This window comes from Antedon bifida, chromosome 9 (assembly GCF_963402885.1).
Source record: "Antedon bifida chromosome 9, ecAntBifi1.1, whole genome shotgun sequence".
In the NCBI taxonomy this organism is placed as follows: domain Eukaryota; kingdom Metazoa; phylum Echinodermata; class Crinoidea; order Comatulida; family Antedonidae; genus Antedon; species Antedon bifida.
This window is the reverse complement of record NC_136234.1, coordinates 4,980,096-5,005,531: the sequence shown is the minus strand read 5'-3', so window position 1 is coordinate 5,005,531 and position 25,436 is coordinate 4,980,096. Positions and strand designations below refer to the sequence as shown.

At 38.4% G+C, this 25,436-nt stretch overlaps 3 protein-coding genes across 5 annotated transcripts; all 3 read left to right on the top strand.

The window, feature by feature from the left end:
* Nucleotides 1–6,890: 6,890 nt before the first annotated feature.
* On the top strand, nt 6,891–12,083 carry LOC144852626 (uncharacterized). 3 transcript variants are annotated; one of them, XM_078710547.1, is made up of 12 exons: nt 6,891–6,959; nt 7,291–7,354; nt 7,537–7,626; nt 8,374–8,571; nt 9,409–9,462; nt 9,803–9,832; nt 9,998–10,021; nt 10,130–10,183; nt 10,778–10,801; nt 10,933–10,974; nt 11,094–11,123; nt 11,226–12,083. In XM_078710547.1, exons 1-12 carry the CDS (start codon nt 6,901–6,903, stop codon nt 11,238–11,240), a joined length of 684 nt encoding a protein of 227 aa, XP_078566673.1. In that variant the 5' UTR covers nt 6,891–6,900; the 3' UTR covers nt 11,241–12,083. The 3 variants fall into 3 exon arrangements, with proteins under 3 accessions (XP_078566673.1, XP_078566674.1, XP_078566675.1); XM_078710548.1 differs by lacking the exon at nt 9,998–10,021; XM_078710549.1 differs by lacking the exon at nt 11,094–11,123.
* Nucleotides 12,084–12,822: 739 nt separating this feature from the next.
* On the top strand, nt 12,823–18,934 carry LOC144852800 (uncharacterized). Its single transcript, XM_078710780.1, has 11 exons — nt 12,823–12,893; nt 13,257–15,247; nt 15,398–15,451; nt 15,564–15,590; nt 16,089–16,121; nt 16,338–16,388; nt 16,605–16,640; nt 16,875–16,925; nt 17,077–17,118; nt 17,521–17,562; nt 18,368–18,934. The coding sequence occupies exons 1-11, from the start codon at nt 12,884–12,886 to the stop codon at nt 18,434–18,436; spliced, it is 2,406 nt and encodes an 801-aa protein (XP_078566906.1). The 5' UTR covers nt 12,823–12,883; the 3' UTR covers nt 18,437–18,934.
* A 414-nt stretch (nt 18,935–19,348) lies between these two features.
* On the top strand, nt 19,349–24,928 carry LOC144852801 (uncharacterized). The gene is made up of 13 exons (XM_078710781.1): nt 19,349–19,508; nt 20,926–21,552; nt 21,628–21,687; nt 21,763–21,792; nt 21,853–22,016; nt 22,160–22,213; nt 22,326–22,352; nt 22,860–22,895; nt 23,111–23,161; nt 23,316–23,357; nt 23,811–23,852; nt 24,057–24,077; nt 24,509–24,928. Exons 1-13 carry the CDS (start codon nt 19,466–19,468, stop codon nt 24,575–24,577), a joined length of 1,266 nt encoding a protein of 421 aa, XP_078566907.1. The 5' UTR covers nt 19,349–19,465; the 3' UTR covers nt 24,578–24,928.
* Nucleotides 24,929–25,436: the final 508 nt, after the last annotated feature.

Below are 25,436 nucleotides of genomic sequence, written 5' to 3'. Positions count from 1 at the left end.
TGATTTGACCAATTACAAGCGATGGATTATTCGAACAGTCGCTTGTCATTGGTCAACAAGCTTGCGTTGCGTTTACGTCCTTGCGTTACGTCCTAGTGGAAAATACGAACTGTAAGAACTTGCGTTGCGCTTACGTCGTTGCGTCTAAAATCAGCATTTCACAATGTTATGCCATTTTTAATTCAAAAAATATCCTGAACCAACACTGAAAGAATAACGGTATCATTTACAATAACACTGGCGGAAATTCCCCCACACCTACCAACCAATCTTCAGCTTAGTGAATAATAACCGTATAATAAAAATTGACAAGGCTTTTAGTTTATACAATTGTTATCTATTATTGATTGAAAGAGGGAATGATTGAATATGTTCCCTTTGACTTAAGATAACGATCTACTGTATGAAGTTTCTGTTTCCTGAAAATTCACCCAAATGATGCTATCAAATTTTGGAATTTTCATTTTTCACAATTGCAAGCTCTTCGATGATATCGATACAAATCAAACTATTGAACCAGACAGTATATAATATAATGAATGCTTATATTTCCTCATGCCATACTTTGTTATCAGTTATTGTATGAATACCACGATTTCACCTTTCTAACATTTGGACCAACATATACTGATATAGCTATCATCAATTCGTAACTTACTTAAAGCTCACATTGTACGTTTACTGCGTGACATAGCTGCTGGGATCAGACCTCTCTGTAACATCAATTATAGGTCTACTTAACATTTAACTTCGTAACAGATCATTCGTTGCATTTTAACTTCGTCGTTTTTTGTGTGAGACTCAATAATGTTACCATTTATGCTGCTTACATTATTTGAACTGCTGATACGTAAGTTTAATGTTATTTATAGGGTATACCCTCCAATTAAAGACCACTGTTGGCACAACAGATGGATAGTCTATTAGTGTTCGGTCACTAATTGGAATAAATTGAAGGAAGATTCTGAATCAGATATGTTGTTTCTTTGTTCAATTAGAATACAGAGTCTAAGAAGGTTTTTAGTTAGAGTCTGGAGAGTTTAGGCAATCTACATCAGAGGTTTCGTTGGTCCCCCACACTCATAGGGCGCGCAACGCAGGAACGTTACGGGCAACGCAATGTGACCAATCATGTCGATTCGACTGATCATACATAATCGCGTCGCGATTTGTCATATATTGCTTTCGTTGCGTTTCGTCCTAGTGGGAATCAAGCTTAAACATTCACATACTGGACCCTATAACTATATTCCTGCTGCAACCGCATGAATAAAATAATTATTTGCATACAATTTGAATATATAATCGATATACGCTATACGCTATAATTACTACATATTTTCAAGGAAAACATTGGAAATATTTTTCTGTTTCGTAGTGTTGATTTGAAAATATTTATCTTTGTTCTTACATTGAACCTATCCATTTTATGGGCAATAATACAATTATTTTACTGAGAAGTTTATACGGCCAACTTTTGCCAAACTAAAACAAGACAAGGCCGTGTAGACAGTTCGAATATTCTATCTTGCTTGTGATTGGTCAAATCGCTCACATAAAGGCGCCATAATTCCAACCACCTATCACCTGCACATCTAAGTGTTATTTTCTACTGGTCTCTGGTGACCATGTTTAGGTTGAAAGTAATTAATATATAATAATGCTGTCTAATAAATCTTAATCAGATTGGAACAGAGTCGAAGCCAGGGTGATACATGAAGGCATTTGTTATGAAAATGGAATATCATATGAAGAGCAAGTAAGAAAGATGGGCTGCGACAGCATATCATGGTAAGACCAGATTGTTTTCTGTCCTGTGTTCGTCTGCTCTGTGTTCGTCTGCTCTCTGTTCGTCCGCCAACACAATACTACCTATTGTCGTTAGTCACTTTGCATGTCTCCCAAATATGGACACCTTGGCCAAAATGTCTAGTTTTCCCGGTAATACAATTTCAAGCCTTTTTTTGCGCAATATTTCAATCAAGATGGTAATATAGTAATATTATGGATTTAGAGGTGATCTTGGGGGTCTTTTGTTACATAATTATTCTAGGCAATATTTGGTATTTTGATTATTATGGAGAATATTTTAACGTTTTCTAAATGATCTTATCTTAAACGTGGTTCCCACTAGAACGCAACGCAGCGACGTATCGACGCAAAGTGCTGTATTGCGTAATCACAAGTGGGAACCGACGACGCAATAGTGCTGCAAACATCGTAGGTTTGATTTCACGTAGGCGGGGGCAAACGCAATGATTGTAAGGCCGTTACGTTGCGTCGCTAGTGGGAACCATTATCTTGACTAAACTAATCGATCCTGTTCTTTTTTTACAGTACTTGCATCGATCATAGATGGGAATGCACAAAATTAGCATGTCCAGGTAGGCATTCGTTTATTTGATGAACCATATATAACGTCGGGTTATACCTCTCAAATATACTTCCGTTTTCGTTTCAGAATACAAGGAAACTTTCTACATGTAAAAATACATTTTATATTGAAATAAAAATCGGAAAGATAATAGAAAGAATCTAATATAATACAGCCATGATTGTTCATTAGTTCATACATCGTAGAGGTCCCTTTTTATTGTTCAATTAATGTATTGTTAAGCGAAAATACTAAATTTAGGGAGATAGTGTTGAAAAGGCTTCCGCATTTCTGTTCAGAGTCCGCTACAAATATCCTAAAACTTTCTAGAATTAACTGCTTCCGTGTCTTTGGTGTATCGTGATTGATGGGCATGTCTGGGCAGGGGGTGGGAGAAATCATTAATTCTTTAATTCAATAGATTGCCAATCATATACAATATTATTGGAACGTACTGTAACAGCTCGCCTTCTGATCACCATCAATAAATCTACTAGACACATTATTTCAAGGGAACTTATTTCCTAATGTTTTGTCGTGTTTTATCTTCAATTACTACATACTGCATCAGGTGGTTCCATCTATTTAAAAAATAATAATAAATACCGTTATAATAGATAGAAATAATCTTCATATGGACGCGGTTCAAATAATAAATGTGTGCAGACTTTTTTTTATTTCTTAGTATATACTGTAATTTATTATTCTAATTAACAGTAAGAAAATCGAGAATTAAGAGAGATGGAGATCCGTGGACTACAGATCCGTGGACTACAGAGCCGTGGATTACAGAGACGTGGACAGAGACGTGGACTGCCGAGCCGTCGACTACCGAGCAGTCGACTACCGAGCCGTCGACTACCGAGCCGTCGACTACCGAGCCGTCGACTACCGAGCCGTCGACTATTGAGCCGTCGACTACCGAGCCGTCGACTAAAGAACCGTCGACTACCGAGTCGTCGACTACATTTCCATTGACTACAGAGCCGTCGACTACAGATCCATTGACTACCAAACCATTGACTACCGAGCCATCGACTACCGAGCCATCGACCACAGAGCCGTCGACTACAGAACAATCGACAACCGAGCCGTCGACTACCGAGCCATCGACTACCGAGCCATCGACTACAGAACAATCGACTACAGAACAATCGACAACCGAGCCGTCGACTACAGAGCCGTCGACTACCGAGCCATCGACTACCGAGCCATCGACTACCGAGCCATCCACTACAGAGCCGCCGACTACCGAGCCATCGACTACCGAGCCGTCGACTACAGAGCCGTCGACTACCGAGCCGTCGACTACCGAGCCGTCGACTACCGAGCCGTCGACTACCGAGCCGTCGACTACCGAGCCGTCGACTACCGAGCCGTCGACTACCGAGCCGTCGACTACCGAGCCGTCGACTACAGAACAATCGACAACCGAGCCGTCGACTACAGAGCCATCGACTACCGAGCCGTCGACTACCGAGCCGTCGACTACCGAGCCGTCGACAACCGAGCCGCCGACTACCGAGCCGTCGACAACCGAGCCATCGACTACCGAGCCATCGACTACCGAGCCGTCGACTACCGAGCCAACGTCTACCGAGCCGTCGACTACAGAAACATCGACTACAGAAACATCGACTACCGAACCATCGACTACAGAACCGTCGACTACAGAGCCGTCGACTACAGAGCCGTCGACTACCGAGCCGTCGACTACCGAACCGTCGACTACCGAGCCGTCGACTACCGAACCATCGACTACCGAACCATCGACTACAGAGCCGTCGACTACCGAGCCGTCGACTACCGAGCCATCGACTACTGAGCCATCGACTACAGAACCGCCGACTACCGAGCCATCGACTACCGAGCCGTCGACTACAGAGCCGCCGACTACAGAGCCGCCGACTACCGAGCCGTCGACAACCGAGCCATCGACTACCGAGCCATCGACTACAGATCCATCGACTACCAAGCCGTCGACTACCGAACCATCGACTACCGAGCCCTCGACTACCGAGCCGTCGACTACCGAGCCTTCAACTACCGAGCCATCGACTACCGAGCCATCGACTACCGAGCCATCGACTACCGAACCATCGACTACCGAACCATCGACTACCGAGCCGTCGACTACAGAGCCGTCGACTACAGAGCCGTCGACTACTGAACCGTCGACTACCGAGCCGTCGACTACCGAGCCGTCGACTACCGAACCGTCGACTACAGAGCCGTCGACTACAGAGCCGTCGACTACCGAGCCGTCGACTACCGAGCCGTCGACTACAGAGCCGTCGACTACCGAACCGTCGACTACCGAACCGTCGACTACAGAGCCGTCGACTACAGAGCCGTCGACTACAGAGCCGTCGACTACAGAGCCGTCGACTACAGAGCCGTCGACTACAGAGCCGTCGACTACAGAGCCGTCGACTACAGAGCCGTCGACTACAGAACCGTCGACTACCGAGCCGTCGACTACCGAGCCGTCGACTACAGAACAATCGACTACCAAACCATTGACTACAGTCGAGCCATTGACTACAGAACAATCGACAATTGAGCCGTCGACTACAGAGCCGTCGACTACCGAGCCGTCGACTACAGAGCCATCGACTACAGAACAATCGACAACCGAGCCGTCGACTACAGAGCCGTCGACTACAGAACTATCGACTACAGAACAATCGACTACAGAACAATCGACAATCGAGCCGTCGACTACAGAGCCGTCGACTACAGATCCATTGACTACCAAACCATCGACTACCGAGCCGTCGACTAGTGAGCCATCGACTAGTGAGCCATTATCAACTTCTGAACCCTCAACTACAGACGATAAGCTGACAACGGAAGTAACAACAACAACAACATGTTTATGTCTAACAACAACTGAGTCACTAACCACTGAACCATCGACCACTGAACCATCGACGACTGAGCCATCAACTACCGAGCCATCAACTACTGGGCCACTGACTACAGAGCCATCGACTACAGAGCCATCGACTACAGAGCCATCGACTACAGAGCCATCGACTACCGAGCCATCGACTACCGAGCCATCGACTACCGAGCCATCGACTACCGAGCCATCGACTACCGAACCACTGACTACCGAGCCATCGGCTACCGAGCCATCGACTACCGAGACATCGACTACCGAGCCATCGACTACCGAGCCATCGACTACCGAGCCATCGACTACCGAGCCATCGACTACCGAGCCATCGACTACCGAGCCATCGACTACCGAGGCATCGACTACAGAGCCATCGACTACTGAGCCATCAACTACTGAGCCATCAACTACTGAGCCATCGACTACAGAACCATCGAATACTGAATCATCGACTACCGAGCCATCGACTGCCGAGCCATCGACTACGGAACCATCGACTACGGAACCATCGAATACAGAACTATCATCAACAGAAGCCTCAACGACTGAGCAATCTCAATCCTCGACGACTGAGCCATCTCAATCCTCGACGACTGAGCCATCGACAACAACTCCAGTATCAATAACTAGGAGTTTAACGACCGTTTTGTCACTAACACCTTGCGAATGTGGTTCTACAACAGAAACTGTAGTTTGTATGTTTAACAGTCAACTTTACAATGCAGGAGATGAAAGGTTTGAAGAAGAAGGATGCAATACGTGGTAAGTTTAAACTAAACATTATAAAAAAGTGTAAATGTATGTAAAAGGTATACTGTCGTGAAAATTGAATAATCCTTACACGTACACATACACTTCGTCGACATAACCATCCAAAAGACGACATGTTATTAACATATATATTAACTCTCTAAAATTGGAGTGTCCAAGTTAAGTTTAAATAAAGGTTCGAATTTGTATCATCATAGGCATTGCCCTGATTCTGTAACGCACACGTCGACTAATGTCTCGAGAAAAAAGATATTCAACAAAAGTTTCAAATAAAACTACCACAAATGTAGTCAACTGCACAACGTTATACTAAAATTATTTTATTTTGATATTCTTCCTTTTTACCCTAAATAGTACCTGCATTACTGGAAAATGGGAGTGTACTGATATAGGCCTAGACTGCCAGGGTAAGGTTAAACACAAACCAAATTCAAACTTAATGACAAACAAATTTATTACAACCAGTCATTTTATTGTTAATTTATGTATTATCTATGATTTTATTTTCCATATATGGACACCTTCTCAACATTTAGACAAGTGAGTATTAATTTGTTTATATTAAAGTATGAAAATATTAATTATTATTCGATTACAATATAAAATAATTAATATAATATAGCAGGTTTATTTTGTAGCAGGTTTATTTTTGTAGCATATGTATTTATGTTTGTAGCAGGTTTATTTCTGTAGCATATTTTTCATGTTGATAATGATAGTGTAGCATGCTTTACCATTAAATTAAAATAAGAATTTCGTAGCTACAACATTAGTAGCAATGACTTTTGTAGCAACACCTTTTGCAGCATACACTAAATGATATCTACTTTTACAATGCAGAACTGTTGTCCAGATGAGCTTTACCCTAAACTTAACCTTCAGCACTATTGCAAATATCGAAGACTTCAAAACGTAAGTGGACGCTTCCATAAAGCTTGGTTCCCACTAGAACGCAACGCAGCGACGTATTGACCCAAAGTGCTGTATTGCGTAATCACAAGTGGGAACCAACCGACGACGCAACAGTACTGCAAACATTGCAGGTTTGATTTCACGCAGGCGGGGGCAAACACAATTATTAGAAGGGCAATTGCGTAGGTTGCGTTACGTTGCGTCGCTAGTGGGAACCAAGCTTTAGTGGGAACCAAGCTTAAAAACGTTCATTTCTTTCAATTCTGACGTAATACAACAATTTTTCAAGTTATATAATACAATTCAATAATTGTTTAAATTTATTTTACAGTGTTATTGTAGTTCAATTATCTACAACGTTTGGCATTGGAATAAATAATTTTATAGATGTACAGGTAAAAAAACCATTTTAGTTTAACGTTTTTAAGGAAAGTGAGGAGAGACCTTGTCATCTTTGTATTGGACTATTAGGCCTACCGTCTCCAATGCCATCTTAATTGTCTTAGTACTTCGTTATGTTTAGTTCTAAATTCTTCTTCTAAATGTCGTTTTTTAATTTTAAATTTTCGTTTTGTAGATACGCGAAGGTAGTGTTATTGTTGAATTCAAGCTTATTGACGATGATGGCGTAAATGTTAAAGACGTAGCTAATACGATGTATGAAGAGGTAACAATAATAATAATAATATACTTAGATATAGGTATAGTAAATTGTAAACGAAGAACAATGAACTGATTTCTTGTAAAGTGACTTTTGCGGTACACCAGTTGTTGAGAATTGAGAATGTCTCTTTTGGAGAAATGGTTGTAGCATAATGACAGAAACGTAAAAATTCTCAACCTTAATTTATTTGTTTTTGGAAACATGTGGTGTACTTCTTCTTAACGTTTTCCGTCTTCCGATATAACGCTTTCCACAATTTGTTTCCATTTTTGTCTGTTTATGGCAGGATGGTTTGTTATTGTGTTAGTGTCTACATGTCCATGTAAGTCTTTCTTTATTTGGTTCATCCAGTTATTTCTTGGTCTTCCTACGGATCGTTTTACTTTCCTGTTAGTTTCCTTCATTGTTTGTTTGATTGGGGTATCATCCGGTAATCTAATTATGTGTCCATACCATTTTATCCTCCTTCGTTTAATTCTTTTACTCCATTCTTCTTGTTTTGGTGTAAAACAGCAATCAATGTTATACTTCACAGTGACGGTATATGTCGGTGACGTTTTGTAAAGGAGATTCGTACAACTCGTACAAAAACAATTAACTGTTTCTTGGTTCTCCATAATTATTATAAATAAAATTGTCCTTTATTTCGGATAGTAGGCCTACATCCATAGACGAAACATACAAAACAAGAGAACAAATTTAAGCTTAAGTATATATGATGATGAATACACTATTTTCTACTTGATATAGTTACCTTTCGTTACCATCGAGTACAACAACCAAAGAATACCTGTCATTAGTGTTAACAAACCAAAGACCATTTACAGTCCTACGATTACAACGATGTTACTGGAAGAGCCAGAAGAAGATAACAAAACAGGACGTATAATAGGATTCACTTTTGTGGCTATTGTAATTGTGGTTGGAATAGTATTAGTGTTTTATATAGTAAGTATTCTATAAATCTCACATGGGCACATTGTAGGATTGTTTAACTGCCCCCATACTTTAATATCTCTATCCTTTGAAAACACGTCACCAAATCTGCACACAAATCGCCAATCTTTGAATTGATTGCGTTTTAAAATAATGATTGGTTCCCACTAGTGACGCAACGTAACGCAATCTACGCAACGTAAGGAAATGCCCTTCCAATAATTGTATTTTCCCCCGCCTGCGTGAAATCAAACCTACGATGTTTGCAGCACTGTTGCGTCGTCGGTTCCCACTTGTGATTACGCAATACAGCACTTTGCGTCGATACGTCGTTGCGTTGCGTTCTAGTGGGAACCACGCTTTAGTGATTCTGTTAACCTGTATAGTAAATTGAGAAACCTTGGCGAATTAGTCGACTATAAAGCTTGGTTCCTACTAGGACACAACGCAAGGAAGCAGACGCAATGCAAGCAAGTTGACCAATCACACGCAACTGAATAATCCATCGCTTGAGATTGGTCAAATCACTTTGCGTTGCGTTACGTCCTTGCGTTGCGTCCTAGTGGGAACCAAGCTTTAAAGGTCAATGAATATCGTCTTAAGCTGACTATACTATCAAACTAGTTTGACAAAAAAGTGTGATATGCCCAAATATGTTAGTGATATGACATCATCATGTCTATATATGGACACATCACATTTGTTGTCACGTAAAGTTTGATAGTGTAAACAGAGCTTTAGGTATAATTGGAGTAGGATTTTACTGTGTAAAGGGTCCTTCATTGTGCATATAGTACATTGTATTAAAATCTTTTGCATAAAATCATCAAATTATATTAATGTTTTTAGGAACGTAAACGGAGAAGCAACGTATCAATTAAACAAGATACAGCGAACCTACCAGTAAGTAATTGATTTAGTGTTTTAATATAAAATATGCTTTTTTAACCAATCAGGAAATGAATTAAACAATAAAGTGCGCATGATCAGTCAAGAGCCCAATCACAACGCAACAATGTTTCCTTCAGGTCAAATGTTAAAAGTAATCGGTTACTTTTTCTCGAGCGGAATCGGGTAAATACCATTTCCACAAGCATTTTATCGGCTAATTTTCGGTTAGTTTTTGCCTGCGGAAAACACGGCCTTGAACGCAACGCAATGACGTAAGAACGCCGCAAGTAATTTGATCATCAAACTATAATAATAACCAAGCACTAAACATTGTTTTTAATATTTGTTTTAGAGGGAAGCTGAAGCAGGCGAAGTTGAAATGGTAAAATAATTTTATCATTTATTCTATTAACTATATTAAATGATCCATGACAACAAGACAAGATATAATAATGGTGCCAAAGACTATCGTTGTTGGCAACGTGCCGCGATGACGTGTAACCAATGACTTATGGTATTAGTAATGTAATAATGTGTTTTTTTACAGGTACAGAATAAGAATAATGTAAAGGTACAGTACAGTAATGTTTATGATACATTAATATGATAATCAATATAACAATCTTTTTGTAATTTAGGTTATTAGTCTATAAATAGAAAAATATGTTTTTTTATGTAGAAAGTTGAGAACGAATATGTAAACACAGTTGCTGTTGTAGATGTAATTGCTATGGTAAGTTTCCATATTCAGAAGACAAGGCGTGTAAGGCGTTGATGCGAACAGGTAGCTTATTAAAGGGTGTTTCTTACTGCCAACTCAACTAACGCACGCAATTAAACCAACCCACAAACGAAGGATTAATTCGAATGTCGCCCTGTCATGTTGAGCTTAAGACGTCATTGCGTTTCGTCCTAAACAGTGAGAACCAAGCTTAAAAACGCCAACGACTGCATTAAGCATGGTTCCCACTAGAACGCAACGCAGCGACGTATCGACGCAAAGTGCTGTATTGCGTAATCACAAGTGGTAACTGACGACGCAATCAGTGCTGCAAACATCGCAGGTTTGATTTCACGCAGGCGGGGCCAAACACAATGATTGGAAGGGCATTTTCTTACGTTGCGTAGATTGCGTTACGTTGCGTCGCTAGTGAGAACCAAGCTTTAGTGGGAACCAAGCTTAAAAACGCCAACGACTGGAGTACAATCGACGCCGTGTCAACTTCTATCTTCAACTATAGATATACTTTTCCGAGAAATCCTTTGTCGACCACGACAGTGATTTTAATAGTTATTGACGTCACGATTTTGTTTTTATTGTTTACAGGAGGAAAATGAAAAAAACCCCGAGGTAATTGCCTTAAATTAGAAGTAGTAGCAACTTTAGGCCTAGACTTGGTGTTCGTTTTTATATAGGCCTATGGAAAAGTTAACGCCAAGTTATTCCATTATATTTGATCAAACTCATTTTGTCTTTTGCAGGAGATTCATGAGGAGAAAACTGTAGATGAAAAGTTTACAGAGGTATTGTAGTCAAATAGCTAATCATAAAACAGTTTTGTTTGCAATGCTATCCATGCATGGAAAAGTTAAATGCAAAGTTATTCCATTATATTTGATAAAACTCATTTTTTCTTTTGTAGGAGAAAACTGTAGATGAAAAGTTTACAGAGGTATGGTATTAAATTTGAAAGTACCCTAGTTAATCATAAAAATAGTTTGCAATGCAACAGAAAAAACTATAAAAATATGATTAACCTTTAATTATATTTCAGAGTTCGGAAATATGAGTGTGACTTGTCAAACAAGAAGACATCATTAACACAAATGTTTTGGACATGTGAAAATGAATTACGGGAACTTTTGTATCAATGAGGATACTCAAGATCAACATAAAAAGTGGGGTTATCAAGGGTGGAGGGTACCTTTAAGGTATAACTAAATTTGGAAATCTTCAATAAAATGCAGATTAACACATATAAGGAGGTTCAAATTAATCTGATGTTTTGGTATAAAAAAACAGTAACTATTTCATTAATTATTTTGTACAAAAACAAGATAGATTGACGTACAGGCCCATTGGTCTTTAACATTATGTTCTAACACTAACTAAGCGGGAGGAGTGGTCAAGTGGGGTAAGACGTGTGGCGCGCAGTTGGCTATAGCCTTAACGATTCAGGCGCCACACGTGATACATGTTTTAGCACTTTAACTTATATATTTATTTCTGTAGGGATGTGTACATGTTTCCTTCTTAGAATTGTAGATAGAGAAATAAAACGAACAATGAAACATGTGACGCTGAGTTACAGAGTTGTCTATGGTATTGGACAATACTCTATGAATGATTAGATGACTGTAGGTATGTGTACATATTTGTAAATGTTACCGTCTTAGAATTGTAGATAGAGAAAAAAAACGAACACTGAAACATGTGACGCTGTGTTACAGAGTTGTCTTTGATATTGGACAATACTCTATGAATGATTAGATGACTGTAGGTATGTGTACATGTTTGTAAATGTTTCCGTCTTAGAATTGTAGATGGCCATCTTTTAAATTTAAATTGTACATTGTTTTTATATATTCTAAAGAGAGAGATGGAAAAATAAAACGAACACTGAAACATTTGACGCTGTGTTACAGAATTGTCTATGATACTGGATACTGATTAAACAAGAAGTTATATATATATCTACTCGAACTCTGATTAATATTATAATCGTTGAAGCTGAAAGTTATTTTACGGTACGATAAAACTTATTGTCACAACAAAGGCAAACGAACAAAACAAAAACAGTATATCAATTGTTCGCGGGTCAGTGAAAATACCGTAAGTCTTAGCGATTTGTGAAGACTCAATATGCAATGCCGGCAATAAAATGATTGTTGCGCATGCGTCATTTCTTCATGTATATCAATGTATTTTCCAGTCGCTATCCCTCCACCATGCGTGTGTCATAACTGTTTACAAACACTGTTGACGAGACAATAGCACGAATACGGATATTTCCTACACCCAAACAATTGTTAAGGTAAATGAACAGGAACAATATAGTCAAGGATATCGTTTGTACAACTTTAATCCATTGATAGAAAGGGAATTTATATGAAACATAACTTCCTAAGAATAAATATAATCTATTCAGTACATCTAATCATCTCACAATAATCCTTTCTTCTTCATGTTGAAAATTGATTGAGATCTTCATTGTCAATGTCAATATAGGTCCATATATAGAAATGTTTTTTTCTATAGAACAATATTATTGTATTTCCTTATGAAATACGTTTAGGCATTTTTTATATCCGTATTAAAAGTGATAAAATATATACGTGCATGATATCTTCATTGCGTGACATAGGGCCTACTGTACGTTGCTGTAATAGCATCTCATCATTATCATCTTTTGTGCTGTTTCCGTTATTTGAAATGCTGTTACGTAAGTTAAATGATATTTATATGGTATCCTTCTAACAGAAGACCATTACTGATGCCAAATGTCCGATAGTCTTATCATTGTAGTTTTTGTGACTAATAGAATATTCAATGAAGTGTATTCATATCTTCCCGATACTCGGATATCAGCCACAAATATAATGTGCCGCACGCGTCTACTTTATGTTCGCTGCGTTTCTTTTACAAACACGTTATTAACGAAAGTCATACAGGCAGACGACAGACTTACAGACCGATAGAACATCTTCATATGCACCCGGTTCAATGAAGGAGATTTTGAAATTGATAGCGAATCAATTGAATGGCAAAACAGAGCGTGCATTACATGTTTTGTTTTTATCAACAGTAAGAAAATCGAGAGGTAACAGATCTTTAATTGTTTCAACTTGTTTGTTTGTAATAACAAGTCAACTAATAGCGACTACTGAAACATTACCAACTGAACCACCAACTACAGAACCATCTACCACTGAACCACCAACTACAGAACCATCTACCACTGAACCACCAACTACAGAACCATCTACCACTGAACCACCAACTACAGAACCATCTACCACTGAACCACCAACTACAGAACCATCTACCACTGAACCACCAACTACAGAACCACCTACCACTGAACCACCAACTACAGAACCATCTACCACTAAACTACCAACTACAGAGCTATCTACCACTGAACCACCAACTACAAAACCATCTACCACTGAACCACCAACTACAGAACCATCTACAACTGAACCACCAACTACAAAGCCATCTACCACTGAACCACCAACTATAGAACCATCAACTACAGAACCATCTACCACTGAACCACTGACTACAGAGCCATCTACCACTGAACCACCCACTACAGAGCTATCTACCACTGAACCACCAACTACAGAACCATCTACCACTGAACCACCAACTACAGAGCCATCTACCACTGAACCACCGACTACAGAGCCATCTACCACTGAACCACCGACTACAGAACCACCTACCACTGAACCACCAACTACAGAACCATCTACCACTGAACCACCAACTACAGAACCATCAACCACTGAACCACCGACTACAGAACCATCTACCACTGAACCACCGACTACAGAGCCATCTACCACTGAACCACCAACTACAGAGCCATCTACCACTGAACCACCGACTACAGAACCATCTACCACTGAAACACCGACTACAGAACCATCTACCACTGAACCACCAACTACAGAACCATCTACCACTGAACCACCAACTACAAAGCCATCTACCACTGAACCACCAACTATAGAACCATCAACTACAGAACCATCTACCACTGAACCACCCACTACAGAGCCATCTACCACTGAACCACCAACTACAGAACCATCTACCACTGAACCACCAACTACAGAGCCATCAACTACAGAACCATCTACCACTGAACCACCCACTACAGAGCCATCTACCACTGAACCACCAACTACAGAACCATCTACCACTGAACCACCAACTACAGAGCCATCTACCACTGAACCACCGACTACAGAGCCATCTACCACTGAACCACCGACTACAGAACCATCTACCACTGAACCACCAACTACAGAACCATCTACCACTGAACCACCAACTACAGAACCATCTACCACTGAACCACCGACTACAGAACCATCTACCACTGAACCACCGACTACAGAGCCATCTACCACTGAACCACCAACTACAGAGCCATCTATCACTGAACCACCGACTACAGAACCATCTACCACTGAACCACCGACTACAGAACCATCTACCACTGAACCACCAACTACAGAACCATCTACCACCGAAATACCGACTACAGAACCATCTACCACTGAACCACCAACTACAGAACCATCTACCACTGAACCACCAACTACAGAACCATCTACCACTGAACCACCAACTACAGAACCATCTACCACTGAACCACCGACTACAGAACCATCTACCACTGAACCACCAACTACAGAACTATCTACCACTGAACCACCGACTACAGAACCATCTACCACTGAACCACCAACTACAGAACTATCTACCACTGAACCACCAACTACAGAACTATCTACCACTGAACCACCGACTACAGAACCATCTACCACTGAACCACCGACTACAGAACCATCTACCACTGAACCACCAACTACTGAACCACCAACTACAGAACTATCGACAACTAGACCAACAACCACCAAACCATTGACTACTGAACCAACAACTACCAAACCATTGACTACAAAACCATCGACTACCAAACCATCAGGCCTAGCAATAGGATCAGCAGCTACTTGTGTTGTAATTGTGGTTGGAATAGTCTTAGTAGTTGTTTATATAGTAAGTATTCGACTACAGATTTTCCTCAAATAAATCTCACATGATGTATTGTTGACCCACCAACCAACCAATCACAGTATCCTACAATCGTTTTTATCATTAAGCATGAACATTAAGATAATCTGTAACAAACAATTACTTGTTTTGTAGAAACGTCATAAGAGGAAACCCAAAGAAGCTAAACTAGATACAGCTAACCTACCAGTAAGTGATTTAGTATAATTATGTCAATAATTCACAGGGTAAAACAAATTGTTATAAAGATAACTATTGAACCCCAACATTAATGCGACCTTTTAAACGTTTTTCTTTTCAGATGTATACTGAAACAATAGAAGCTACGGTAAAAATGTTGTTATTATTTATTTTTATGATTTATGACAACTTAAATGACCTAATCAGGATAATATGAAGACGGTGTCCACAACAAAGAGGCGATGACGCCAATAGCGACAATGACGCCAATAGCGACAATGACGTTTCTTATTACTACTAGACGGGATGACAGTGTTTGGTTACCACTACGCAATGACGCAACGCATATGACGTAAACGCAACGCAATGACGTAAACGCAACGCAACGCAATGGCGTAACGCAACGCAATGACGTAAATGCATCGCAATGACGCATGTAAAGCTCTGTCTACACTATCAAACTAGTTTGACAAAAAAGTGTGATATGCCCAAATATGGTAGTGATATGACATCATCATGTCCATATATGGGCACATCACATTCTTTTGCTACATAAAGTTTGAGCTTAACAAATAATTTGACGAAATTAAATAATACAACATTATTGATATTAATTATAACATTTATTAGTTTTGATCTTTTACAGAAAGAAGAAAATGAATATGATACAATTGATACGGTATTTTTTTATTTTCAACATATAGTCTAGAAGTATAGCATTAATTAAATGTGTGATGGGTTTGCCAAATCTGTGTAATCCCAGTGGGCTTCTGCGCGACTGGACCCACTCAACCGAGACAACAATAATCGATTGATTTGATTGTTGTCTCTGACCCAATGTAGATCGACCATTTTAAAATAACTTTTGATTACTATGATTTTTTCTCTTTTACAGAAAGATGAAAACCAATACGTAAATACATCTGCTGTAAATGAAATTAATATGGTAACTATTTTCTACATAAATATTGTCTAAAATTATGCATAGAAAAACAATTAGCAATTTGACAAAATCAGCGAATGCACACCAAATGTAAATTGACAATTTAGACAGTAATTCACGAGCAATTTGTATAATTATTTTGGGGTTTTTTTCACAGCAAGATGAGAACCAATATGCTGTTGTAGATTATAACATTTATTATGTTTTGATCTTTTACAGAAAGAAGAAAAGGAATATTATGATACAATTGATACGGTATTTTTTTATTTTCAACATATAGTCTAGAAGAATAGCATTAATTAAATGTGTGATAGGTTTGCCAAATCTGTGTAACCCAGTGGGCTTCTGCGCGAATGTACCCACTCTGAAACAATCGATTGATTTGATTGTTGTCTCAGACCCAATGTATAATAACTAGTGATTAGTATGATTATACAGATACAGATTCCATTTAATATCCAATATAATGGAAATTATGTTTTTTTACAGAAAGATGAGAACCAATATGTAAATACATCTGCTGTAAATGAAATTAATATGGTAATAATTTTCAACATAAATATTGTCTAAAAGTATGCATAGAAAATAAAGCAATTTGACAGCATCAGCGAATGCACCAAATGTAGATTGACAATTTAGACAGTAATTCACAAGCAATTCGTATGGTTATGTTTTTGTCTTTTTTTCACAGCAAGATGAGAACCAATATGCTGTTGTAGATGAAATTGCTATGGTAAGTTTTTTTAAAAACTATAGTCTAAAGGTAAACAAAGGCAAAAATATGTGTTTGGTTACGGTAATCAAATCGGCGTTGAGTAAAGCCCTGTCTACACTATCAAACTTTATGTGACAAATAAATGAGGGATGTGCCCATATATGGACATGATGATGTCATATCACTACCCTATTTGGGCACATCACACTTTTTGTCAAACTAGTTTGATGTAGACAACAACGCGTCGTTGCATGGTCAATCACAAGCTTTGGATGATTGGTCGAAACTTGGATGAGTTTGGATGATTGGTCAAATTACTTGCGGCGCGCGCGTCCTTTGGTTGCCGCGTCTAAGCTGAATAGCTTCTGCGCAACTGTATTGATTAACATTAATTTTTGGTCTTGTTTTGTTCTTTTACAGAAAGATGAGAACCAATATGCTGCAGTATATGACATTCCTATGGTAAGTTATTTTTATTTACGTATTCAATGTTGACATAGACTTGCCCCAAGTCTGTAGTTATTTCGAGGTTTTTCGATGTTTGTCTGAAAGTTTCCAAGCTCAAGTAGTATATGTATGAAACGTGATATGTGCCAAAATATTTATTTTTTACTAATATTAAGTGACGACTCTGGCAGTGCTGATGCCAGCAAGTTCTAGAGTTGCTAATTATCCCGAGTCGAGGAAACAATACTGTCTTGTCATTGTATTCATTTTCATTTAGTTGTGTTTATTTAATCAAAGTAATTACTACGACATATTTCTAAACTTAATCAACAAGCCAAGTAATTTTCTTTTTTATATTAAAGAAAGAGGTTCCCGAGGTAAGGCTTAAGTTATAGTGCAACTTTAATATTTCAACGTATTTAAGTTAGAAATGCTTATTTCATTTTAGGAATTAGGCATACAAAAAATGTAATTTTAAATTACACTGCCAACAAGTAAAACTAAATTATACAGTAGTATTTTTTATCTTTTTATAAAGGCCTACATTTTCTTTTTATACGATTTTAAATACGATTTTAAATACAATAAAATAGAACTATAGACTAAAAATTCATCCTAGAATATTGTTGATGATGATACCGGTAAATCGAAAACGGTGAAGGTAAACCGAAAACGGTGCCAGTAAACCGATAACTCTGCCGGTAAACCGAAAACCGTGCCTGTAAACCGAAAACGGTTTTCGAAAACACGAGAAAGAGAACAAACTGTATACGAAAAAGGAAAATACGTTGATAGTAATTTCACCCTCATTATATTTCAGAATGTGGCCGTACATGACGAATCAAAGTTGTACATTAACATTAAACCCTCAAAGACGAGACCCAAATAAGGAGCCGTGAGTCGACCAATCAACATCATTTGGATGATCAATCGCGTCGTGATTGGTCAATTACTTGCGGCGTGCTTACGTCATTGCGTTGCGTCCTAGTGGAAACCAGGCTTGAAGGATCGTAATGCGAACAATCGTACTATTCTGTTCTTATCTCATGATGGGTTCCCACTAGAACGTAACTCAAGGACGTAAACGCAACGCAAGCGTTTAACCAATGACAAGCGAAGTTATAGACAGTTAGCAATCACAAGCGAATAAGCCATCGCTTGTGATTGGTCAATTCACTTGCGTTGCATTACGTCCTTGTGTTTGCGTCGCTAGAGGGAACCACGCTTAAGACCATGGAGAAATAAGCTAATTATTTCTCCATGCTCAGAATAATTGCAGATCTGTGAAAACAACAAAAGAGCGTTGTTAGGACGTACGCACAATAAATAAATAATAAATGTAATTTGTTAGGGTAAAAACAGTTCATTTTTATTTTAATTTATATTTTAATAGTATATACATTAAAATACGCCTCAGTATGCTTAGATCAATATATTTATGTTCAGTTAAATTATATATCGTAGGCCTGTTTTTTAAAAATAAATTTTACATCTCAAACATCTGAATGGACTAGAGTGAATAAGTTGAAACTTTTGGCATAATTGGCATTCTTGATCATACCAATACTGTTGCAATGTATTTGACCAATCACAAGCGATGGATTATAACTGTCGCTTGTCATTGGCCAACTCGCTTGCGTTGGTCTCTAGTGGGAACCAAGCTTTATGGCTCTGGGGCTCTGACGTACGTCTTTGCAGAGCGACCTCTATTGGTGAGAACTAAGGTTAATGTCTACGGGATAATAATTTTACAACAAAGCGTCGCGGTTCACGCCACATAGACCCATTGTGACTAATTCTATAAATTGTTGGTTACGATACTTCCCTTTCATTTTGTGTCCGACTTTTGTCGCCTTTATCTAATATACATCTAACTTTTAACTGCGTGACAGAGATCATTCGTTACTGAGGCTCAATTATGTTATTTTTACCATTTTTGCTGCTTATTGAACTTCTGATACGTAAGTTAAATTTATTTATAGGGTATACCTCCTATAAAACTAAATTTTCAATTCAATTCATATTTATAATGCGCCGAATTCTTTCCAAAGAGATAAGTTCTAAGGCGCAATGCCAGAACCGCTAGGACTTGTAAATTTGTTGACATAAATATGATTTCAGATGCCTTTTAAACAAGTCTATTAAAGACCACTATTGGAACAAAAGGTGAAATAACTCTTATCATTAGTCTAATCTCAATCTAAATTGAAAAAAAAATCCAATGAGGAAATCATAGGCCTATGTGACGTCACTTTTAATATACGCATTTCCTCGTTCTTCGGATGGGAGGTAATTCCGTTGGTCCCGTGTACTTAATAGTTCACGTTCACGTAAGTTAAATTTATTTGTAGGGTATACCTCCTATTAAATTCAATTTTCAATTCAATTCATATTTATAATGCGCCGAATTCTTTCTGAAGAGATAAGTTCTAAGGCGCAATGCCAGAACCGCTAGGACTCGTAAATTTTCAGATGCCTTTTAAACAAGTCTATTAAAGACCACTATTGGGACAAAAGGTGAAATAACTGGTACGTCAGGGAAACTCAATACGTAAGAAAACAACAACTCCTGCTAATTGTATATAAAGCCTTTTATAAGCTTTGTGTATTTATTCAATCTGTAAGTAAACAGAAATAATCCATACAAAATGTATTCAGAACAACAATAATAACAACTTTAACGTACGCCCTCAACTCTAGCGAATCATGCAACAAACAAACTATAAACGCCCTCAGCGTCAATCAAACAATTAACTTACATAATTATCGCTCCCTATAATACATGCAACGCCGCATGTCTAATCGTCAACGCACAACAAAGCGTTAATCACAGTATGAGCCTACTCGCGCTGTAGCTTATGAAGAATGATCGAGGCTAACCTACTAGCTCGGCTTAAATCACCCTTAAAACTCTACTAACTAACATAATTAGACTCACTTCTTTGGCAGGATATTTAGCTTCCCTTATTCATATACATTTACTGCATTTTATAGCTAAAATTACTATACATTATGGCTGTCTATCACCCTTCTAGTGACGACCTTTCGCCTATCGTATGACTTGCTGCAACTGACTTTTAGCATTTTTTAATTATACAAATGTTTCTTCCTTTCTACGCATGCGTAATACAAGCGATCGTTCTATAACGATGCAATAACTCTTATTATTAATCTAATCTCAATCTAAATTGAAAAAAAAAATCCAATGAGGAAATATGTGACATTTAATATACGCATTGCCTCGTTCTGGGATGGGAGGTAATTCTGTTCGTCCCGTGTACTTAATAGTGCACGTTAAAGACATTTTTTTATTTTGCTTACAATAATAAATTAATATTGTTTATTAATTTACTTCATGATTTAATTACTATCATTAAGAACCTACCGAAACATCAACGTGTATATGTCCAACAAGTGAACCATGGACAACCGAACTTTCGACCACCTTACCTTCGACAACCGAACCATCAACCACCGAACCTTCGACAACCGAACCCTCGACCACTGAACCTTCGACAACCGAACCCTCGACCACTGAACCTTCGACCACCGAACCTTCGACAACCGAACCATCAACCACCGAACCTTCGACAACCGAACCATCAACCACCGAACCTTCGACAACCGAACCCTCGACCACTGAACCTTCGACCACCGAACCTTCGACAACCGAACCCTCGACCACTGAACCTTCGACCACCGAACCTTCGACCACCGAACCTTCGACAACCGAACCCTCGACCACCGAACCTTCGACAACCGAACCCTCGACCACCGAACCTTCGACAACCGAACCCTCGACCACCGAACCTTCGACCACCGAACCTTCGACAACCGAACCATCAACCACCGAACCTTCGACCACCGAACCCTCGACCACTGAACCTTCGACCACCGAACCTTCGACCACCGAACCTTCGACAACCGAACCCTCGACCACCGAACCTTCGACAACCGAACCCTCGACCACCGAACCTTCGACAACCGAACCCTCGACCACCGAACCTTCGACAACCGAACCCTTGACCACCGAACCTTCGACAACCGAACCCTCGACCACCGAACCTTCGACAACCGAACCCTCGACCACTGAACTTTCGACCACCGAACCTTCGACAACCGAACCCTCGACCACTGAACCTTCGACTACCGAACCGTCGACAACCGTACCCTCGACCACTGAACCTTCGACTACCGAACCATCAACCACCGAACCTTCGACAACCGAACCATCGACCACTGAACCTTCGACTACCGAACCATCAACCACCGAACCTTCGACAACCGAACCCTTGACCACTGAACTTTCGACTACCGAACCATCAACCACCGAAAAATGTGTATGTCCAACAACAAGTGAAACAGAACCAACAACTACCAAACCATCAACTCAAACAGGCCTAGCAATAGGATCAGCAGCTACTTGTGTTGTAATTGTGGTTGGAATAGTCTTAGTAGTTGTTTATATAGTAAGTGTTCGACTGCATATTTTTCTCAAATAAATGATGTATTGTTGACCCCCCAACCAACCAATCACAGTATCCTACAATCCTTTTTATCATTAAGCATGAACATTAAGATAATCTGTAAAAAACACTTATTTGTTTTGTAGAAACGTCATAAGATGAAACCCAACGAATCTAAACAAGATACAGCTAACCTACCAGTAAGTGATTTAGTATAATTATATAAATAATTCACAGAGCGAAACAAATTGTTATAAGGATAACTATTGAACCCCAACATTAATGCGACCTTTTCAATGTTTTTCTTTTCAGATGAATACTGAAACAATAGAAGCTACGGTAAAATGTTTTTATTGTTTATTTTTATGATTTATGACAACTTAAATGACCTAATCAGGATAATAGATGTTCAAGACGGTGTTCACAACAGAGAGACGATAACGTCAATAATGACAATGACGTTTCTTATTAATACTATACGAAATGACAGTGTTTGGTTATTACTACGCAATGACGTATTAACACGCAACGAAAATTACGTAAACGCAACGTAATGACGTAAACATAACGTAAATTACGTAAACGCAACGCAATTACGTAAATGCATGTAAAGCTCTGTCTACACTATCAAACTTGTTTGACAAAGAAGTGTGATTTCCCAAATATGGGAGTCATATGCCCAAATATGGTAGTGATATTGACATCACATATATGGGCAAATCACATTATTTTGTTACATAAAGTTTGATAGTGTTAGACGGAGCTTAACACATAATTTGACGAAATTAGACAATACAATATTATTGATATTAATTATAACATTTATTATGTTTTGATCTTTTACAGAAAGAAAAAAATGAATATTATGATACAATTGATACGGTATTTTTTTATTTTCAACATATAGTCTAGAAGTATAGCATTAATTAAATGTGTGATGGGTTTGCCAAAACTGTATAATCCAGTGGCCTTCTGCGCGACTGTACCCACTCAACCGAGACAACAATAATCGATTGATTTGATTGTTGTCTCTGACCCAATGTAGATCGACCATTTTTAAATAACTTTTGATTACTATGATTTTTTCTCTTTTACAGAAAGATGAAAACCAATACGTAAATACATCTGCTGTAAATGAAATTAATATGGTAACTATTTTCTACATAAATATTGTCTAAAATTATGCATAGAAAAACATTTAGCAATTTGACAAAATCAGCGAATGCACACCAAATATAAATTGACAATTTAGACAGTAATTCACGAGCAATTTGTATAATTATTTTGGGTTTTTTTTCACAGCAAGATGAGAACCAATATGCTGTTGTAGATGAAATTGCTATGGTAAGTTTGGTTACGGTAATAATCAAATCGGCGTTGAGTAAAGCTCTATCTACATTATCAAACTTTATGTGACAACAAAATGTGATGTGCCCATATTTGGACATGATGATGTCATATCACTACCATATTTGGGCACATCACTACCATATTTGGGCACATTACTACCATATTTGGGCAGATAACACTCCTTTTGCCAAACAAGTTTGGCATAGCTTTAAGCTTGGTTCTCACTTGGACGCGACGCAACGACGTGTTGTTGCGTTGTCGTCGTCGTCAACACAACGCAAACAATTTGATCAATCACAAGTCACAACCGTTTGGATGATTGATCAAATTACTTGCGGCGCGCGCGTCCTTTAGTTTCCGCGTCTATTGTACCTAACTTATGCCATAGTCAATTATTGACTATGCTTATGATTAACAGTATTGGTCTTGTTTTGTTCTTTTACACAGAAAGATGAGAACCAGTATGCTGCAGTATATGACATTCCTATGGTAAGTTCTTTCTTTTACCTAAACGTATTCAATGCTGTACCAGCAAGTTTTAGAGTTTGCTATCCCGAGTCGCGGAAGCAATGTCTTTTCGTTGTTTTCATTTTCATATAATTGTGTCAATCAAAGTAATTACTACGACATATTTCTAAACTTGATCAACAAGCAAACATTTATAATTTTTAACGTTTCTTTTTTATTTTACAGAAAGAGAAGACGATTCCCGAGGTAAGACTTAAGTTATAGTGCAACTTTAATATTTCAACGTATTTAAGTTAGAAATGCTTATTTCATTTTAAGAATTAGGCATACAAAAAATGTAATTTTAAATTACACTGCCAACAAGTAAAACTAAATTATACAGTAGTATTTTTTATCTTTTTATAAAGGCCTACATTTTCTTTTTATACGATTTTAAATACAATAAAATAGAACTATAGACTAAAAATTCATCCTAGAATATTGTTGATGATGATACCGGTAAATCGAAAACGGCGAAGGTAAACCAAAAACGGTGCCAGTAAACCGATAACTCTGCCGGTAAACCGAAAACCGTGCCTGTAAACCGAAAACGGTTTTCGAAAACACGAGAAAGAGAACAAACTGTATACGAAAAAGGAAAATACGTTGATAGTAATTTCACCCTCATTATATTTCAGAATGTGGCCGTACATGACGAATCAAAGTTGTACATTAACATTAAACCCTCAAAGACGAGACCCAAATAAGGAGCCGTGAGTCGACCAATCAACATCATTTGGATGATCAATCGCGTCGTGATTGGTCAATTACTTGCGGCGTGCTTACGTCATTGCGTTGCGTCCTAGTGGAAACCAGGCTTGAAGGATCACAAGGTGATCAATCGTACTAGTCTGTTCTTATCTCAGACCATGGAGAAATAAGCTAATTATTTCTCCATGCTCAGAAAAATTGCAGATCTGTGAAAACAACAAAATAGTGTTGTTAGCGCGTACGTAAAATAAATTATATAAATAAATGTAATTTGTCAAGGGTTAAAAAACAGTAATATTTTATTTTAATAGTATATACATTAACATACGCATCAGTATGCTTAGATCAATATATTTATGTTCAGTTAAATTATATATCGTAGACCTGTTTTTTTTAATCGCTTCGCTCGCTCCCCCTCTAGAAAGTGTAATGACTCGGGTAAAAAGGTTTTAGAAGGACGTTGTCCTTGTACGGTACGTTTTCTACCATTATTGTAATGCTTGACATTCGTAAAACTAAACCTACTCTGTTTCACAGTATAGTGTTTCTTGTTTGGTAGGGCCCTTATAGGGCAGAGGTGGGGAGGCGGAGTTAATTTGAGGTGCTTATTCGAGGGATATGTTCAATTTTTAGTTTTAATTTTAATAATATGGTAACATTTATAATCAAATAAAATCCTCTAATAGATATGAAAAGTGGTAACCCAAATAAACTAACGAATGCTTGGTAAATTGTAGATAACAGTGCGATGAATTCTACTACAAATAGTATAATTGTGTTATTATAAATATAATAAAATATTGTGTGTATAAATGTGGATGGGCGTTTATTAGATAGTTGGGTTGGTGGAGGCGG

Excerpts from the sequence above, each read along its gene's own strand:
- LOC144852801 (XM_078710781.1), top strand. The coding sequence starts at position 19,466 with ATGTTATTTTTACCATTTTTGCTGCTTATTGAACTTCTGATAC. Across the intron at positions 22,896-23,110 it reads ATTATGATACAATTGATACG|AAAGATGAAAACCAATACGT; the intron begins GTATTTTTTTAT and ends TCTCTTTTACAG. Across the intron at positions 23,358-23,810 it reads TTGTAGATGAAATTGCTATG|AAAGATGAGAACCAGTATGC; the intron begins GTAAGTTTGGTT and ends TCTTTTACACAG.
- LOC144852800 (XM_078710780.1), top strand. Across the intron at positions 16,122-16,337 it reads AATATGATACAATTGATACG|AAAGATGAAAACCAATACGT; the intron begins GTATTTTTTTAT and ends TCTCTTTTACAG. Across the intron at positions 16,389-16,604 it reads CTGTAAATGAAATTAATATG|AAAGAAGAAAAGGAATATTA; the intron begins GTAACTATTTTC and ends GATCTTTTACAG.
- LOC144852626 (XM_078710547.1), top strand. The coding sequence starts at position 6,901 with ATGAGCTTTACCCTAAACTTAACCTTCAGCACTATTGCAAATATCGAA. Across the intron at positions 9,833-9,997 it reads AAGCAGGCGAAGTTGAAATG|GTACAGAATAAGAATAATGT; the intron begins GTAAAATAATTT and ends GTTTTTTTACAG. Across the intron at positions 10,022-10,129 it reads AGAATAAGAATAATGTAAAG|AAAGTTGAGAACGAATATGT; the intron begins GTACAGTACAGT and ends TTTTTTATGTAG.